Raw genomic sequence first — 17799 nt, forward strand, 5'->3', positions numbered from 1 at the left:
GCCTCAGGAAATGGTATTATGTGAATGTCAATTGGGAATCAATAAAAGTTGCCAATTCAATCTGGTGGCCCAAAGGCAGAGCTGCCAAGAAGGCCCTTCTCTGCAGGAGGGGTCAGTGTTCAGTGGCTTAATAAGCACTTTCTGCCTGCTCCCCCCCCAAAAAAAAACCTTTGCTGTGGTCTCCCCTCCTTCCCCCTCTCTATTTTACTTCTCCCCTGAATTACTTTTGGGCTAAAATGCCAAGGTTAGAGTTTCTACCCTCAGTTTAAGAGTTCAATGTTCTATCTTCTAGCATAACGTAGGGGAGAAAATTAGCCTGCAAGAAAAAGAGCAAATCGATATTTTAAGAAAAGGCCTTTGAAATAAGCTTTTAAATTGCTGTCCTGACCTACCAATGACTTCTCACTCTAGATGCAGCTGTGCTGCACGTTTGTTCAAGTCCATTAAACTGGGGGGGGGGGGGCTGAAAAGTATAAACTTTGGGGGGGTATGATGCCTCTTTTCTTGAGAGTGTTTGACTTCGCGGTCAGCACCTGTGTTATAAGGTGTGCGAGTGTCCTAGCTCGTATTTTCAATGATTTCAAGAGTCTGCAGGTGGCGGGAGTAGAGTCCCAACTGACCTCTTCTACAGATCCCGGTCCGTTCCTTCTGCTTCAGATTCGATTCCCACCGGGCTCTGTGGCAGCTGGAAAAGGAGGAAAGGCGTGTAGGGATGGGTGCTGAGAAGAAATGAGGCGATCCACTTCCCCTCCCTCCCCATTGGTGCGCTCCCCACACTGTTAGCCGTTTGGTTACAACTACACTTGACGAATTCTTGTAGGATTTCGATCTGGCCAATCCTCTTTGTCCTCTGGAGACCTCTTGACCCAGGCAGAGCATCTCCCCAAAGTGGATTCCTGTAGCACCACTGTCTCTTTGGGGGCGGAGGAAGGGAGGGAGAACGGAGAGACAAGGCTAGGGAGGCGGGGGTTGAGTCGAAACGATGCTGTTCTCGCCTCTCTTTTTCTCCCAGACTCTCGCAAGTCCTTTCCTCCTCCAGGTTCTGTAAAATACTGCGGGAAAGTCCACGGGAAACGGCGGGCGCTGTCGAGAGCTGGGAGGTGCTGAAATGGCCTAGACGCCCTAGTTGCAGTCTTGATTGGCAGAGCCGGCCAGTGACTGACAGGGGGTCTCCATGGCGCCCGCGCGGCCAATCCTCCCACCCCAGTAGAGATGCCGGCTCGCCCGCCTGCGTGCCCTAAGCCCGCGGAGCCGAACCTGAGCCGGGGAGCCGGAGCCGGAGCCGGAGCCGGCATCTCCTCCAATCCCTCTCGCTCGCTCGCTCCCCACAGTTGCACTGCCAGCGTCTCCCCAGCGGTGTCTCCGGCTGCCCTGAACTGGTTCACGGAGGAGAGCCTGGCGCATCCGGCTGGGCCCGTGGGCGTCTGCTGCGTGTCCTGTTCCCCGCTCAGCGCTCCCGCTGCCGCCAGCGCTGCGTCGATGTTCCAGCTGCCCATCTTGAATTTCAGCCCCCAGCAAGTAGCGGGGGTCTGCGAGACTCTGGAGGAGAGCGGCGACGTGGAGCGCCTGGGTCGCTTCCTCTGGTCACTGCCCGTGGCCCCTGCGGCCTGCGAGGCCCTCAACAAAAATGAGTCCGTACTTCGAGCGCGAGCCATCGTGGCCTTTCACGGTGGCAACTACCGGGAGCTCTACCATATCCTGGAAAACCACAAGTTCACCAAGGAGTCCCACGCCAAGCTGCAGGCGCTGTGGCTCGAAGCGCATTACCAGGAAGCCGAGAAGCTACGTGGACGGCCCCTGGGGCCGGTGGACAAGTACCGCGTGAGGAAGAAGTTCCCACTGCCGCGCACCATTTGGGACGGCGAACAGAAGACACACTGCTTCAAGGAGCGCACGCGGCACCTGCTGCGGGAGTGGTACCTGCAGGACCCGTACCCCAACCCCAGCAAAAAACGCGAGCTTGCCCAGGCAACCGGACTGACCCCCACGCAGGTGGGCAACTGGTTCAAAAACCGCCGACAGAGGGACCGGGCAGCTGCCGCAAAGAACAGGTCAGTACCTAGAGTCTCCTCGCCTGGTGCTCGCCGCGGAGGAGACGGGCGACAGCACCGTGGGCGCCCTTTCCTAGGGCCTTGGAGACTTGGACTCAGCAGAGGAGGGAGCGAGGTCTGTTTTCAGTCATGAGGCCCTGCGCTCTGGGGTTCTGGGCAGGGGTTCCCTTCCCGGCTCCTGGTTTCCACCCTCTCGTTCTAGGAGCCTGGGGGTCGATCCAGCAGCTGGTTCCAGTCACCAAATCAAGGCTGCATTGGAAGGGGGGAAGAAATAAAATTAAAATCCCAGAAACAATGAGGGACTTCAAAGCCCAAAGCTAATTCTTGCCAGCCTTGGCCCAGGCTCTTATAATTAAGTGAAGCCTGGCTTATTAGCAATGTGTCAGTTTATCGTCACGTTTAAAGCCCATATGCACCCTTCTCTGATGCTATGAAAACCTTTTTCAATGAACTTCTGTTTCTAAGAAGTGGGAAGTCGAGTTACCTTCCCACGCGTGGATGACCCAGTCTCAAAACAGAAAATTAGTCGGCTATGGCTTTTCCTTCCCCAGCATGTGGATCTCAATCAGCCACTCGGGCGAAGAGCCTAGCCTCTTCGCCCAGGCCCGAACGCTCCCTGCGCCCCCCAGGCAGCGCTCTTTGCCGTTAGCTTTGGCCCAACCACACTTCAGAGGCACACGCTTTGGGAAGGGGGCCTCCTGTCCCCGAGCCTACTTTGCCCTTGCCACCCACACCTCATTTATCCTGACAGCATTGTAAATCTCTCAAAGCTGGCCAACACCCGGGAATGACCCTGTGAGTCCAGCACCCCGAAGACTGGGCAGATTGGGAGCCGACAAAGGACGCCGAAGATGGGTGGGGCCACTGCAGGGCTCTGCCAGGGGCGGCTGCGGACCCTGCCTGGCGGCGCGGGTCCCCACCTCTTACTCGCTTTGACAGCCCCAGTCTGAGGGAGAGCCGCCAACCGCTGGGTGTGAGGGATGCTCACAAGGGAACAGCGGAAAGTATGCTGTGTGTGTTCCTTTCCTTCCCCGCAGGCTTCAGCAGCAAGTCCTGTCTCAGGGCTCCGGGCGGGCGCTGAGAGCCGAGGAAGAAGGCGCCACCGAGGTGCTGGGGGCCACCGCCAGCCCGGCCGCCAGCCTATCCAGCAAGGCAGCCACTTCAGCCATCTCCATCACGTCCAGCGACAGCGAGTGCGACATCTAAGCAGCCCACCCAGCAGGCCGAGAAACAGAATCCGTGTATAAAACGACACAAACAAAATGAAGGAGGGAGGGAAGAGAGACGCACCAGGAACTCGGATGATGAGGGGCCCGACAGTTCGGTTGCCAGGTCTCCCCGGTGGTCTGTCCCGGCGTCCGCCCAGCTCCACTGGCCCCTCTGGCCACTGTCACAGCGGCCCACGGTGAGGCTTGACCCAGCGCCACGTTCTCCTTGCTTTGCTTTTTCCCAAGGATTTTGCAGCAAAGATGCCTCCGGAACCCGAACTACACCTGAGCGCCTGCCCTGAATCTCCCGTGGGTATTTCACGTCAAAAGACGCTGTTATATATGTATAACTTTTGCTTTGAAGTTTTTAAAACAAAACATATATATGCTGTTTACTTATTTAAAAGACTGCTATGGTAGGTTTCTCTGTATCTTGGGAACTTGCTGTTTCTAAAGGCGCAGGGTGGAGCCGAGGGGTTCTGTGTGAAGAAGCCAAACAATAAAATCCTGGTGAGCAACCTTTCCTACTTAAGGGAGCTACTCTCAGATTCCTACCAAAAAAAAAAAAAATCCTTTTCTTCACCAGGAAGACAAGGGCTCTAGTACAAACGGTACCTTTTTCCTTCTGGTATATTTTATGGTAAGTCCATAACCACCTCCCACGTCAAATTGTGTGTCTGTATGTATGTATGTACATATGTATGTATGCATGTGTATGTGTGTGCTATATTTAAACCTAGAAATTGGAGACCTGAGCATCCCCTATAAGGCAATTCCTCACATCCTTAGCACAGGTAACTATGGCCTATCCACCTGACATGCACATTTAAGTGTCAAAGGCTTTCAAGAACAATTTAGAAGGCCAAGTTCTAGGACTTAATAGTAATTCCTGTTTTATAAAAATGTAGGGCTATTCTGACACAGTCTCTACAATGAGCAAGGCTCCTCTGAAGCCTCCTCCCGTGCAAAAGCAGGAGGTACCCATCCATGATCATGCTGGCGTGAGTATATACTACATTTAGAACTGAACTCATTAAAATTAGACAAAAGAAGATAGGAGTGGTGGTAGTAACTAGACTAGCATCTTCTTGCTGTAGAAGTAGGTTTTAATCAAATGCATTATTTTCAACAAAAGGAATACACAGGGGGGCAAGAATGTAATCATGACACATATTGAGATGCAATGGAAAGCTGCAGAGAAATGACTAACACTTAAAAAATCTGATTTCTGTATTAAATATGAAGCAAATCTTCCAGAGTTTCATTGTCCTGTAATGGCTTCAGTTACGAATATCAAGTATTCTTAGTATTTAATTTGCCCTCCCAAAGTGTGCAGTCATATGCAGGCACAGAGTACACCCAAAACAAAAACAAAACAGTTCTTGCACTAAAAAATAAATGCCATCCAGAGAGTTTCTAAGGTTTTTTTTTTTCCAGTGAAAAGGACTACATATTATAAACTTTGACAGTGATGTTTAAATAACTTGAGCTAAACTTCTCTCCTCAAGCTCCCCTCCCCATTGGGCACTTCTCAATTTGCCTTTCTGTCCTGAGCAGATGCTCTTTGGTTCAGAAGTCTGCTAACTTATTTGGATAGAAGTGCCAATGTGCAAACCAAAGATAAGTGAAGTCATGGAAGACAAAAAGCAGTCAAATGGCAAGATATATGGAGAAGCCCAGGACATAAATAAAGATTGAATTTTGGTTTCTAAATTGCTTAAACAGATTTGGCCTCATTGGGGCTTTATAAGTCATTGTCATTGTATGCAGCAGCCCTTATCCAGAGAACTGTTGACAATCAAAGCTCTCTTGCCCAAGAGCTCTAGGTGGAAGGAATAGGGAAGTCTCTGGGATCAAGCTGGTGTTCTTCCAAAAAGCAAGTAAATGTCTCACTGTGAGTCCTGAAACACTAGGAAAGTAGAGCTTCCTCCAGACTCAAATATTTTGTTTCCTAGAGTCCCCGGTAATTCCTAGAATGCCGAGGGGCCAGGCCAGGTCTCTGAAGAGGCAAAGGAGACATCTAAATTTTAAGAGGGCACTCACTCTTAAGTCAAGCAAGCGCAAGTCATCTGGGAGTGAACGAGTGCTCCTTAAATTTTGCACTCAGGGCGCCTCCCTAGCTTCCCCCTAGTCCTGAATCTGCCAAGAGTATTGCACTTCTGTGAAAAAATCAAGAGATTTCCAGTCTCGTTCCCCGGCCTCCCCCTACCCTAATTATGGAGCTGTCCAGAAGCAGCATTTGAAGAAGATAGTTGGTAAATTTCATCTCTTAAGCTATTGCTTCCAGATCCAAGAGGGAAGAAAAAGGACTAATTAGTGGACTAAAGGAATGTGAGATTCTAGAATCCCACCCCACTCACCAATTCAAATAATGCCTGAAAGCAAAGGGAAATGTCCACTCTGCATTCTCAAAAAAAGGCAGGGGGTGCGGTGGGGGTTAAATACTGCTAAGAATGAAGTTTTCTCTTTACAAATAATTTCTAAATAACGCTTAATTGTCCAGAAAAAAAACAAGTCAAACAGTGATGGAGGATTGTTCTTCCTACTTTGGTGAAAGCCTTTAAAGTATATCTTTCTTTAAAATACATCCAGTTTACTTAAAGTAACATGCTACCTAAGGGTCACATTATAAAGCAGCTATTCTGTTTCACCAATCTGAAGATTTATCTAATTTCACTTTAGACTCTTAAGAGTGGCCTATTATTTAAGAGATTTAAAAAAATGTTTATCTGAAACCCGGTGGCACCTAACTGCTTTTGTGAATAGTCAAATCAGACTTTGATGATCAGATGTTGGAAGGTGGTCCAAACCTTCCCATGGACAAGTATTGTAAAAGTTTCATTTTCTGAGATTTGTTTCCGTATTAGTGTTATCCTACTCTAGAAATGTTTTTGTTTTTGTTTCTAATTCCAGGTAGCAGCCATGTGGAAGTTTTCTGAATTTGGAGAAATCTCCATATGATGGCTCTCCTTTGTTTCTTGACATTATTTTCCTGTAACAATTTCCAAAAAAAAAAAAAAGCAGTTACTCCAGCAAAGTGGAAAGAAGCTGAGTTTTTATATTTCAACAGACCTGACCAATGAGAGGATTTCACCCCCAGCCCTAGCTCAGGCTCCTTTACTGGTTATAAATATTTCAACCACCCGCCAGTTCCACCAAAGGCCGCAGCTCCTCTCTCCTCCGCTTAAGGACCCACTCCGCTTCCACCCGCCGCGCTGGCTCCCCAACCGCCGCCTTTTCTGTCACCAGTTTGTTTATAAAAATCTGGGAGGGAAGGGATGAGAGGCCGGGGATGGGGGAGAACTTGCTCTTTGTTTACATTAAACAAATGACAGTCAAAGAGCTCAAGCAAAATCTTCCTTGACCTCGTTCTCTCTAATTTTAACAAAAAAGGGGAAAAAAATATTGTATCTAAAGACAACGTGAATGGGGCGGGAGAAAAAGAGAAACAGCTTTTCGCTCTATTCAGCTGGGACACGGGGGCGCGGACGATTTCCGCTCCCATTGTGAGGCGGGGCCGCGGGGCGGCGGTGAGTGGGGGGTCTGCCCGGCGGCCGGCGGGGCTGTCAGGCGGCTCAGCGTAATCAGGGCTAATGACAGTGGCCCGGCGCTCCGCGGGACAATGCGCGGGGCCGCGGGGTTTTGTCGGCCTGAATGGCTAATAGGCTTGCCTGGGGGTTGCGCGGGGGGCGGTGTCGGGAGGAGGAGGAGGCGGCGAGGGGAGAAGGGGTCATTGTCCGCGCCTGGCCCCGGTGCCGGGGGCGTCCCTCCACCGCGCGCTGGAGCGGCCCCTGGAGGCCTGCTGGCAGAAGGCGCAGGGGCGGCGCGCGCCGCGCGCGGGTGCCCTGGAGGAGGCGGCCCTGAGCTGCGAGGTCAGACTCGAACTTTACCCCCCCCCCCCCCCCCCCCCGGGATAAGAGCGTGGATCCCCGTACGCTGGAAGGCCGGTCTTTCCTCCGGGGTTCCAAACGTGACTCTGTGAATGACAGTTTAACACACGCCACCTTTTCCGTCCAGCGCCCTGGGGGGACCCCAGACGAGTAGGCCTCGAGCCACTCCAGTTAGACTGCCTGGCTCAAGTAGCTCCAGGAGAGAAACCTCTCAAAACTGGGAGGCGGGGGAGGAATTAAATAAAAATCGAGGTCCAGGGTAGAAGCAGACAAAGGAACGTCCGGAGGCAGCGGAGGCGCGCGCTCGCCCCGGAGCCTCCGGCGGCACACGGTTTGCACGGGGCGGGCGGGCGGGCGTGAGCCCCGCGGTTGCGCAGGTTGGGAGAACGGTTGTTGCCGCTGGCGCTCGGAGGCGCGGGGCGAGGCGTCGGACTGAAGAGCAGGTAGGCTCCGGACTCGGGGAGACGGATTTGCCGGCTGTAAGGACTCGAGAGGATTTTGCGCGGCTGGCAGATCCGCAGGGTCAGCCGTCGGGGCGAGCAGCAGGGACGAGGCGCGCAGAGTGCCGAATGCCCGCGACGGCACAATTAAACACTGGCAGGTCCCTGCGACCACCAACACCCGTTCCCCCGTTTTGGAAACTTGGCGATTCCCTTTCAGCTCTTTCGAAGCTCCTCAGGCTAGATCCTGCCTTGCAGCCCTATTTGCTAGAATTTATATTCCCAAACTTCTTTACGAACTACCCTACTGTGAGGGATCCCACTGGCGCTGGCCCCCTTTTCACTTCCTTGCGTGGAGACAAAGGAGTGTGAGAGCGATTTCAGAGCAGAGCAAGCAGTTTCACGCCTCCGTGCCTCGGGTCAGGTTTCCGCTTGCTTGCCTTGCTGTTTCCCCTGCCCCGAACCAGGCTCCCTTCCTGGACGGCTAACCTGTCAATCCATCAAGCCTAGCCCACCTCCAAGGAGTCTTGCTTGATTTGCTGGCCCCCCACACAGAGACTTTCCCACTCCTTGTTAATGCTTCTACCATACCGTGCTGAACGTCTGTTTTAAAGGTGGTGATACACTTATCTGTATACATGTGACTGCCCCCGCTAGAGCGTAAGCTCCTTAAGGACAAGGACCAAATCATATTCATCTTTATAATCCCAGAGCATAGACTTAATTATTAGGCGCTCAAATATTTTTTAAAGAGTTTATTTATTTATTTTTTTAGAGAAGGAAAGGGAGGGAGAAAGAGGAAACATCAATGTGTGGTTGCCTTTCCCGCACCCCCTACTGGGACCTGGCCGGCAACCCAGGCGTGTGCCCTGACTCGGAATCACCCGCTGACTGGCAGGCCTGCAGTCAGCCCACTGAGCCACACCAGCCAGGGCAGTGCTCAAATATTTTTAAACTGAATGAATGAATGGATCTTCCTTGAAGCCTGTCTGTTCCAAATTAGTGGAGTAGTGCTGCTAGCTCTAAGCTCATTTGAACCACAGAGGATAACTAATGTAGGCTGGACCCAACGTTCACTTAAATCCTCCCAGCTCAGGTTACCTGCTTTTACCTACTTGTCAGGTTGTTTGGGATGATTCTCCCTTGGGGCATAGGATTTTAAAAAAATCATGTGGGTTTGGGTTCATAACAGGAAAATTATCTTCTCACACACTATTTTCCTAAACAGTAAGGTAAGGGTTACCACTTATGTTTCAAAAATTCTAGTTATGTCCTCTGAACCCTGTAAAATATAATTCCTAATATTTTGGTGTGTTGTAGGATGATAGAGGATTTCCATTCCAAGACAATCTTTACCTTCTCTCTCCTCCTTGCTCCCTTATGTTAGTCTTGACCTACAAATTAAAAAGTAAAGACAAAAACATCACAAACTCAGATTAGGTGTCCAATTTTAAGACAGTGGATTGGAAACCCACCCCCATGCTCAGACTTACCCAGTGGGGGAATCAGGGTGTTAAATGACAAAAGGCCCCATGAAAATATAGTTGCTACTAAACTCATTTCAATTTTAAAATTTAATGGACAGAAGCAAATGAGCTGTGTGTAATTTTGAATTCTGGTTTTATATATATATATAAAGATATATATATATATATATATATATATATATATAGTATATCTTGGAGAGTCCTTTTAACCTGTCTCTGTCAGTTTGCAACTTGAGAATGTTGCTTTTACTATTTGTCTTTCTGACTGAAGAGATTACTTTTGAATTTTCTGGCATGAAATAAAATATCTAAGTTCTGGTGGTGCATTAAAAAAATTTTTATTGCTGACACTATTGCAGATGTCTCCTATTTTCTCAGGTGGTGCACTTTAATTTGGTATATGAACAGCCTGGTTGGTGGTAAACTAGTTTATTATGTATTTCAAGTGTTTTCAGGTATATAAAATTCCAACTAAAGAGTTGTCCATTTAAAGCATATTTTATTGCATTGGGTATACTTCTGACTTTCCATAAATTCATGATAAAGTTTTCATTTCAACTAAAAGCCTATGCATATGTACATACTAGACATCTGACCTACAAAATTATTTTTGGATTCATCAGTTTACAACTGACAAGCCAATAGGAAGAGGAAGACTATTGTAAGCAGCATGTAGCAATGGACTAGTACCTGAGAGGATGGGATCAAACAGATCTTGCTTTAAAATACCTAATCACTGTGAATATAGGCAACTCACTCAACTCTTTGAACTTGAGGTTTTTGTTATGTTTTTTTTTTTAATTCAGGTGTGTCTCACAATCAATGACATCTTGGCTTGATAAATTAATACAGTATTTTAATTAAATGAAATACTGTAAAAATGGACAACCTGGAAATTGTCCAGACATTCAGGTTCCAACTCCAGGATCAGGATGTGACTACTTTAGCATATTTTAGCAGAGATAAATCAATGGTGATAGGTGAAGGTGAATTGGAACAAGGTGGTTCTCTAAGGGGTTTCCCAGCTAGCAGCATCACTTGAGGACTTAGAAGTGCAAAATTTTCAGGTCCTACCCCAGAAGTACTGAATTAGAAATTCTTGGGGTGTAGGGCCCTGCAATCTGTGTTTTTTAAATAATTTATTTATTCATTTTTAGAGAGAGGGAAGAGAAGGAGAAATAGAGAGAGAGAAACATCAATGTGTGGTTGCCTCTTGCGTCTGGCCCACAACCCAGGCATTTGCCCTGCCTGGGAAATGAACCTGTGACCCCTCGCTTTGCAGCCCATGCTCAGTCCACTGAGCTACACCAGGCAGGGCTTCAGTCTGTGCTTTAACAAAATCTCTGGGCTGCCTTTAACAAAAGGCAGAAAACTGTACTTGAACAACAATTAAAAACTTTTTTAAAGATTTTATTTATTTATTTTTAGAGAGGGAAGGGAGGGAGATAGAGAGAGAGAGAGAGAGAGAAACATCAATGTGCGGTTGCTGGGGGTTATGGCCTGCAACCCAGGCATGTACCCTGGCTGGGAATCGAACCTGGGACACTTTGGTTCCCAGCCCGCGCTCAATCCGCTGAGCTACGCCAGCCAGGGCAACAATTAAAATTTTAAAAAATCTCTGGGCATGAATTTCAGATTCACTCCTGTAGTAGCTAGAAAAAGGAGACACTTGTTCAGAGTGTATTCTGCATATCTGGGGGAGGGGCAGAGCCCTAATATTTTAACCAGTGGCAAGGCTGTCATAAAGAGAGCCTTAGTTTTTACTTCTGAAAAATAGGGTTGCTAATATCTAGGGATATTGTGAGAGTTTGGGATAATGTATATAAAACACCCAGCATAGACTTTCACATATAATAGGCGTTCAGTGGCTGGAATTTTCCTTAAATATTAGAGCAAAGAAATAAGCTGTACAACTCACCTTAAGATTGTTTTTTAATAGATGTCACTTACATATTTGACATATTTTCGAATTTAAATGCTAAATGCTGTCCTTAGTACCAGAAGCAGCTCGGCTCACCACCCCCAGCAGAGACAACCCAATGTGTTGGTGTTCTGACAGTGGTAATGGATGAGCTTGTGCTGGCACCAGGATTCTTTCCTAAGGCTTGTTACTCTGCCTGTGGCCGCTCCTCATCTCTGAGAAGCTCTCCAAAGAGATCACAGCCCATCCTGCAAGTCAAAATGTAAAGTATGATCACTGAAAAGATAATATAACCCTTGAAGGAAATGAAAGATCCCCTTTTTTTTTTTTTGAGGAGAAAGCAGTGATCCCACTTTATATTTACATTTTTATGGCTCTTTACAGCTAATAAAGCCCTTTCATTTGCACCATTTCACTTCCTCACACACTCCCTACAAGGTTAAATTAGCAGATATGGTGATTGTAGCCTTCCAGATAAGAAAACTAGTGGCTCACATTATTCACTCAAAATCACAAAACCAGAGAACAATCCAAATTTTGTAGGGCTTGAACTTTACACAATTTAGAGGGGAATACTCTTTTTTTTTTAAAGAATGGTTCTAACTTTTTTTTAAAGATTTTATTTATTTATTTTTTTACAGAGGGAAGGGAGGGAGAAAGAGAGAAAGAGAGAGACATCAGTGTGTGGTTGCTGGAGGTCATGGCCTACAACCCAGGCATGCACCCTGACTGGGAATCGAACCTGTGACACTTTGGTTCACAGCTCGCACTCAGTCCACTGAGCTATGCCAGCCAATGTGGGAATACTCTTTATAGTAAAGGATACAAGATTATGAGTACAAAATTGGGTACAAGAAAAGAAATCATAAGAAAGAGGGAGGAAGGCACAAATCCGGTGCTGGGAAAAGACTAAAGATCAGATTGTAGGAAAAGAAAAATAGAAGCCATGTTTCGAAGAACTGCATTGCAGGAAAATGAGTCTGAAATAGCTAGCAGCTTCATTTTTTAAAGATCTCTGAATCGTGTGCAGTTACTAAAATGAGTTGGTCAGGAGCCTGTCATGAGACAAGTGGAAGGAGGAAAACTCAGTAACAGTATTTTCTGTAGCAACAAATAAGAAAAATCAGGGGAAAGTGAAGTGTATCAAATGGCCACTGTCAGTCAAAAGACAACATGGCACAGGATTTCAGTATTCCAACCAGGCCCTAGAGATGTGGCATATCAGTATGTGAAAAAGGGGTCTTGAATTTATGTGGAAGGGCAAATAGACTATGGCAGATACATGGATAAAAATGTGAGTCAATAAGCAACAATAATCATAGCTGATAACATTATATTTCTGAGTGACCAGATAAAAGAGAAGGTACAGTGTGGAAGGTATAGTTGTCCATTGCTTGGTATAGTCTCATTTCCAAATCATGTATGGTCTTTATATTTTCTAAGGACAAGAATTAAAAATATTAAAACCTGACAAATACAACCAACATCAATACAAACAATAAAATAACACAAATGATAACAAAGTCATTTTATTAGCTACCTGTCATGTACACCTCTAGAATACTTTTCTCTCTACTTTTTTTCTGTATGTTCTTTGATTATGTCTTTATATGACAAATAATTTTATTTTTTTTAAGATTTTATTTAATTTTTAGAGAGAGGAGGAGGGAGAGAGAGGGAGAGAAACATTGATTGGCTGCTCCTCACGTGCCTCCAACCAGGGATCTGGCCCACAACGTGGACATGTGCCCTGACCGGGAATCAAACCGGCAACCTTTTGGTTCCCAGGCTGGTGCCAACCCACTGAGCCACACCAGCCAGGGCTATATGACAAATAATTTTATAGTGCAACCTCAAATAGGTAATTCAGATTTCCTCCAGTATGGGATGATTTCAAGTTTTTTATTATTCATAATTTAGAAGATCATCTTTTAGCTTTAAAGCTCAGTATTGGTAATGCCATATGTAATATTTAGGTTTGTTATCAATTTGGGAAAGTGTCTATATAGTTGCTTTCATATATGGGCAGTAAGATCTCAGGACTTTCCAAGTTTCCATGAACAGTGACCCATCCTAAACAGTCTTTGCATTGATAACACCCATTAATCAGTTTGTGATTGAGAGCTTTATATATTCTCGTTGTGACACAAAGATCAACACAGTGGGCAGTAGGAATATTCCTGCAAGATGTCCCTGCACCGAAGCAGCTAGCAATAACCTAAAAATGCACAAAAGTGAGAGCAAACCATAAAAATATATACCTGTAAACCTAAACTAATCATATCTCCAACTCAATTTCCCTTTAGCTGTTGGACTATAGGAATGACAGTGGTTACTCCAGGGCTACCCAGCACTGGGGGAAATGTGACAGGGAAAATAGGAATGGGAAGAGACAGTGGCTTGTTGTAATTAAATTATCTTATTTTGCAGATTTGCTAAAAATGCATAATCATGTGAACGTATTGCTAGGATTCCTCCCAGGGCCTGGAAAGATGCCTAGGCAAGTGAGTTATTTAGAACCTAAGTGTCATTTGCTTCAAGTTTTGCTTCAAGATAATTCTGCCTCTGCATAGGACCAGCTGAGCGTTCAATGAAACGGTTTTCTGACTCCAAGTCCAGTACACTGTTCTATCATCTGGGACATAAAGATATTCCCAGAAAGTTTTGACAAGGTTATACTTAAAAGCTGTTTTTAAAAGTGATTCATCGATGCATGGAGGGAGAGTTAAAGATTGAAAATGGAGAGCTGGCTTTGGGGAGAACTACGAGGTTCACAGATTACCCTTTAGAACCTGTTACCTTTCCTTTTAGGAGTTCTTCACCTTGTCTCCTTATGGGTACCACATCCCAAACTGTCAAAAATCCTTCAGTGCTCCTCTTGCTTTGTCAAAATTTATTCTCAGTTGTCACACCCACCCACCATCCCCCCCAACCCCCACAACACACACAAATCAGATAAACCAATTCACATCACACAAATAGCTGCTAAAAGCTTAATGAATTACCTACAGATGGGGGCCTGGAAGGGTACTTACTAACTGCTAGGAGATAAGCCTTTAATTCAATAACTCCAAATCACTAATGGTAGCAATTCAGACATCACTGGTAGGCTACTAGAAAATTACATTTGGTTGGAAGAGAGCCAGGAACTCTTCAAGTCTTTTCATGGAGATAGATAACTGGATTTGGGTCAGATATTGCTAACATTAAAAATAAAGTAAAATAAACTTGTTGGGACCCCAGCTTTTCCTTCAAGTTGCAATTCCTTCTCTGTCCTTCCCTTACCACCAAATTTCAGAAAGAGTAGCTTAGTTTCTTTGCTTTCATTTGTTCACTATATACTCACTCCTTAACCTCCTGCAATCTTTTACTTGTATCATTCCATCCAAACTGTTCCCTCAACGATCACTCTGCTTGTTCATCAAACTACTCAACCTATTGATTTTCAACACTGTTAAGCATCTCTTCTAAACAGGACCAGAATTAGGTGTCCAATGTACAAAATTTAGAGTCTCAGTCTCTCTCTCTCTTTCTCTCTCTCTCTCTCTCTCTCTCTCTCTCTCTCTGTCTCTGTCTGTCTCTCTCTCTCTCTGTCTTGTAAATTCAGGGTTGACTTCCGAACTTTCAGTGTATCTCCTTAAATTTTGCACTGTAGATGTCTCACTTCCCTCACACTAGCCCCAGCCCTGTTCTGAAATGTAACTGAGCTTCCCACCATATTCAAAGCATGCCTACAATTTGCTGCCTTCATGCTCATGATGCAGGTGTTGATGGACTCCATGCCTTTTGCCTGCCCTGCATCTTGTCCTACCCTCTTCTGATAGCAACATCCCTAGGGAACTGCTCCTCTGCAAATTAGTGTATTTCTGGTGGGACCATCAAACACAGTACCTTCCATCCCATCTCACAACAGGGCATAACCACCAACCAAGGCCAGTCCTTTCCAGCGAGTTCTAAATTAGAAGCAGAGGGGCAACTCTTTGTTTTACTGTTGGAATAACACTGCAGCTAGCTCCACCCTTGTCTTTTCTGGTTTTGGTTACAGGAGCTATTTATTATCCTCCCATGTTTTCTTTCTTTGTTGAAGCTACTTTGAATTTTCTGTCAATTGTAGACAAAGGTGCTGAAATATAACCTAGAATGTTCTTCCTTTTCCCTCACCTCATCTCTACAGGTACATAGACCCAACGTTGATGGCTCAACTCAAAGGCCATTTTCCTCCCACAGCCTTCCTTGATCTGTAGAATTTAACTAAGGTCTCCCTTCTTTGAACTGCTCTGGCATTTTATACATTTTTATTGGTTATTTAGCTTCATGTCTTATATCTCCTAAAGTACTACATGCTCTTCAAGGGCAAGATACATAATCTTTGTAATCCTATAAGTGAATGTAGGATTTTTTTGACACGGCAAAAAATCAATAGATTTTTGCTGAATGAATGAATTAAATGTATGAATGACCATGACTAAGGTAATCTAGAATCTCTGTTTCATATCAAGAAATTTTAGTCAAAATAATTTGATGTTCTAAAAAATATTTTTTCCAAAAGAAAAATAAAAAAAGGAATGGCCCACTGATTGTTAGAGAAGGATGATGAATTTTTTAAAAAATATTTTTTAAAAGTTCTTATTTATTTATTTTTAGAGAGAATGGAAAGGAAGGAGGAAGCGAGGGAGAGAAACATCAGTGTGTGATTGCCTCTCGCGTGCCTCCTACTGAGAACCTGGCCTGCAACCCAGGCATGTGCCTTGACTGGGAATGGAATCAGCAACTCTTTGGTTCACAGGCCTGCACTCAATCCACTGAGCTATACCAGCCAGGATGTATGGTGAATTTTAAAGGGTGCCAGCCAGAGTTTTGTTTTCTTTTGTTTTCAGATGCAAGCATTTTATTTTACCTTTTAATATATTTTATTGATTATGCTATTACAGTCTCAATTTTTACCCCTTTGCCCCCCTCCACCTAATAATCCCATACCTTCCAGCAACTCCCCTTTAGTTCATGTCCATGGGTCATGCATGTAAGTTCTTTGGCTTCTCCATTTCCTATACTGTTCTTAATATCTCCTTGTCTATTCTCTACATACCAATTTGTACTTCTTAGCCCCTGTACCTTTTCCCCCAATTTCCCCTTTCCCTCTGTCAACTGATAACCCTCCAAATGATCTCCATATTTACAATTCTGTTTCTGTTCTGCTTGTTTGCTTTCTTTATTTTTTAGATTCAATTGTCAATAGTTGTGAATTTATTATTATTTTAATGGTCATAGTTTTAATCTTTTTCCTAAATAAGTCCCTTTAACATTTCATATAATAAGGGCTTGGTGATGATGAATTCCTTTAGCTTTACCTTGTCTTGGAAGCACTTTATCTGCCCCTTCCATTCTAAATAATAGCTTGGCTGGATAGAGTAACATAGGTTGTAGGTCCCTGCTTTTTGTGACTTTGAATATTTCTTGCCAATCCCTTGTAGCCTACAAAGTTTCTTTCAAGAAATCAGTTGACAGTTGTAATGGAAACTCCTTTATAGGTAACTCTCTGCCTTTTTCTTATTGCTTATATGATTCTCTATCTTTAGCCTTTGTTATTTTAATTATGCTGTGTCTTGGAGTGGTCCTCTTTGGGTCCATCTTGTTTAGCACTCTCTGTGCTTCCTAGACTTAGATGTCTATTTCCTTCACCAAATTAGGGAAGTTTTCTCTCATTATTTTTTGAAATAAGTTTTCAATTTCTTGCTCTTTTTCTTCTTCTTCTGGCACCCCTATGATTTAAATGTTGGTACATTTGAAGTTGTCCCAGATGTTCCTTAGCCTATCCTTGTTTTCTTGGATTCTTTTTTCTTCTTGTTGTTCTGATTGAATTTTTTTCTTCCTTACGTTCCAAATCATTGATTTGATTCTGGGCTTCATCTCCTCCACTGTTGGTTCCCTATATATTTTTTTTTTATTTCACTTAGTGTAACCTTCATTTCTGCTTGGATTTTTAAAAAGCTGTTGAAGTACCCAGTGAGTTCCTTGAACACCCTTATAACTAGTGTTTTGAATGCTGCATCTGATAGATTACGTATGTCCATTTTGTTTAGTTCTTTTTCTGGAGTTTTGGTCTGTTCTTTCATTTGGGCCATTTTTCTTTGTCTCCTCATTTTGGCAGCCTCCCTGCGTTTGTTTCTATTTACTAGGTAGAGCTACTTTGACTCCCTGTCTTAGTAGTGTGGCCTATTATAGAAAAGTACACCAGTAAGTTGGATGGGATGGAGCATTAGATAGTTGTCAGGGCAGGACAAGTGGTAAGAACCAGATAGATGGAGTCTCAGATATGGTATCACTGCTCTGTAACCCTGTGTGGGGGAGGGCTCAGAAAGGGGAGAATGCCACTGCCCAGCCTCTGAAGTTTTGTCTGGGAGGAAGCTGTCCCTTGGCACTTGCCCTAATGCCAGACACTTTAATATCTCTCCATATGCTATTGGTGCCCTCCTAGCTGCTGTCCAGGTGCTGAAGCCCAGAGGGAATAAATCTGCTTAAGTCCTGAGTCCACTGCAGGCCCTTTAATAGGAGACTACTGAGAATTGCTCAGTTTCTTCTACCACCCCAACCCCCACTGCTTTTTACAGCCAGAAGTTATGGGGACTTATCTTCCTGGCAGTGGAACCGTAGGGTGGGTGATCTGGTGTGGGGCTGGGATCCCTCACCCCCAAGGTATCCCTCCCTATTTTTACTCACTACACTTGGATGTGAGACCACCCTTCCATGTTTCCTCATCTCTGTGACTCTATGCCTCTCTATGCATCTCTACATCTCTTGTCCC

General features: G+C 45.1%; 2 protein-coding genes and 1 long non-coding RNA gene across 3 annotated transcripts in view; 1 reads left to right on the forward strand and 2 right to left on the reverse strand.

Annotated features, from left to right (window-relative positions):
- Positions 1-1021: 1021 nt before the first annotated feature.
- SIX6 (SIX homeobox 6) lies at positions 1022-3795 on the forward strand. The gene is made up of 2 exons (XM_028507776.2): positions 1022-2051; positions 3089-3795. Exons 1-2 carry the CDS (start codon positions 1213-1215, stop codon positions 3255-3257), a joined length of 1008 nt encoding a protein of 335 aa, XP_028363577.2. The 5' UTR covers positions 1022-1212; the 3' UTR covers positions 3258-3795.
- A 2929-nt stretch (positions 3796-6724) lies between these two features.
- LOC118498762 (formin-like protein 5) lies at positions 6725-8286 on the reverse strand. Its single transcript, XM_036017432.1, has 3 exons — positions 8181-8286; positions 7358-7754; positions 6725-7124 (listed from the first exon to the last, which is right to left on the reverse strand). The coding sequence occupies exons 1-3, from the start codon at positions 8284-8286 to the stop codon at positions 6725-6727; spliced, it is 903 nt and encodes a 300-aa protein (XP_035873325.1).
- A 162-nt stretch (positions 8287-8448) lies between these two features.
- Positions 8449-17799, reverse strand: part of LOC118497075 — a 31441-nt gene continuing 22090 nt past the window's right edge. Inside the window, exons 3-4 of the long non-coding RNA XR_004899628.1 lie at positions 10995-11245; positions 8449-8983 (exon numbers count right to left, since the gene is read on the reverse strand). This is a non-coding gene — a long non-coding RNA (uncharacterized LOC118497075). The remainder of the gene's footprint in view (positions 8984-10994; positions 11246-17799) is intronic.

This window comes from Phyllostomus discolor, chromosome 1 (genome assembly GCF_004126475.2).
Source record: "Phyllostomus discolor isolate MPI-MPIP mPhyDis1 chromosome 1, mPhyDis1.pri.v3, whole genome shotgun sequence".
NCBI lineage: Eukaryota > Metazoa > Chordata > Mammalia > Chiroptera > Phyllostomidae > Phyllostomus > Phyllostomus discolor.